Below are 1,816 nucleotides of genomic sequence, written 5' to 3' on the forward strand. Positions count from 1 at the left end.
AAAAATATAAAAATGTGTTCAAAAAAATATTCTCTTTCTTTCAACATGAAGGTAAAATACTGTTTTACAGAATGTAATGAAAATGATTTTGTGTTCTGTGTCGTTCATGTCAAAAACTTGTGAACGTTCTGTGTTCTGTGTTCTCCGACTGACAAAGACAACACGTTCTCAGATGACCAGAAGATGAAGGGACAACAAATGGAACTGCACTGGAATAACAACTAAACTAACAACTAAAGTGTCTGTTAACCTGGTCACTAAAACCATCCTGTCCTGGTCACTAAAGTCCAGAACAATCAACGTTAACAAAAACAACACATTCCAGTCTTTAAATTCCAACAAAAAACCTGCAGAACTTCACTCAAAAATAAAAGATACTGAAGCGTAGGATGTGGCACCATCTAGCGGTAAAGTTGAAAGATGTCCAATATTCCTCTACTAATTTCTGTAAGAATTACAGGTTGAGAATGAATTTGTGGCATTACGATATAAACACACCTATTTTAGAAGATTAGTTCAGTTCTAAAAGGTTGAATTTATTTCATATTTCAGTTCTGCTCCACAAAACTGAAACATGAAACATCACTTGTGAAACCATTCAGACCAGAACTTTCTACAAAGACCCAACTTTACAGTCTGTCACATAAAAAGCACTTTAATTTAGTGAGTTTAAGTTATAAATATTTACAGTTAATAATTAGGGTCATGACCTTCATCATTCACCTCCTGCTGCCACTGTTATCTCACTGCTTCCATGTCGTTGACTCACAGTTTCTCTCTTCTCTTCCACTGACCGGAAATCGTTCTTTTTCATCGGCGACTGATTCCGTTTACTCTTCTTCTCCAGAGCGCGGTATTCTTGAATGGCAGACCTGACGTCAGAGCCGGTCCAGCGCTGCCGTACCAGGGCGTGCCTCAGGGTGAAGGCTCCGTCCCTGGTGCGTCTCACACCCGTGCACGCTGCCGTGCTGCGCAGCTCCAGTCCGATCTCGTGCACGACTCTGCGCAGATATTTCTGCGTTTCATTTATGCACTGCACCTCTGTTGACACACAGGGGGAGCAGGTGAGTAAATAAAGAGGTGTTTTTTTTTTTTTTTTAATAGTGCAGCTCAGGGTTTGTCTTTACCTAAGGTGAAGTTTGGAGGTTGGAAGTCGATGCAGCGCAGACCAGTTAGAATCGGCGCCGACTTCCCCTCTGGGCCCAGTAAACCCAGTGCAGCCAGTTCATAGGCTTCCTGTGAGCGCAGGTCTACTTTTGAATAGCTGTAAAATAAAACAAAACAAATACTATCAAATACCTGCCTTTCTGAAGTATTACTAAACATTATTCTTTCTCAATAACTCATGCAAACACGACAGTATTTTATGACAGAAGGACAGAAAAAAATAAATATAATAATGATAATAATAATATATACGTTAACAAAGCCTTCTGATTGGCTCCTTGAAGCATCGCCAGGACACTGTTCAGTTTGTCCAGTGTGATGTGATCTGTTCAACACAAACATTATTTTCATTATCAGGACTAAAAAAAACATTTTGTTGTATTTTCAGTAGTAATAGCTTTTTTTCTTCTCAAATTAAAAAACGAGGAGCAGGAGTGAGACTTACTATAATATATATATATATATATTATATATATATATATATACACATAATATTGCACTTTCTCTGCTGGTTAGTTACAAAGTAAATAAACGGTAAAACTAAACAGCACGTCGGATGTTAAAGAAAAAATGTTTAAATAATCATATAAATACATAAATCTATACACATATATATAGATATAAACAAAACAGAATGTAATTAAAGTCT

General features: G+C 37.2%; 1 protein-coding gene across 1 annotated transcript in view; it reads right to left on the reverse strand.

Annotated features, from left to right (window-relative positions):
* Nucleotides 1-634: 634 nt before the first annotated feature.
* LOC103385773 (mitochondrial mRNA pseudouridine synthase Trub2-like) overlaps nucleotides 635-1,816 on the reverse strand; it is a 3,127-nt gene continuing 1,945 nt past the window's right edge. The window contains exons 6-8 of the mRNA XM_008319758.2: nucleotides 1,420-1,492; nucleotides 1,128-1,264; nucleotides 635-1,041 (exon numbers count right to left, since the gene is read on the reverse strand). Coding sequence (XP_008317980.1) covers nucleotides 716-1,041; nucleotides 1,128-1,264; nucleotides 1,420-1,492 — 536 coding nt within the window. The 3' untranslated portion in view covers nucleotides 635-715. The remainder of the gene's footprint in view (nucleotides 1,042-1,127; nucleotides 1,265-1,419; nucleotides 1,493-1,816) is intronic.

The sequence above is a fragment of the Cynoglossus semilaevis genome, chromosome 11 (genome assembly GCF_000523025.1).
Source record: "Cynoglossus semilaevis isolate Cse_v1.0 chromosome 11, Cse_v1.0, whole genome shotgun sequence".
Classification (NCBI taxonomy): domain Eukaryota; kingdom Metazoa; phylum Chordata; class Actinopteri; order Pleuronectiformes; family Cynoglossidae; genus Cynoglossus; species Cynoglossus semilaevis.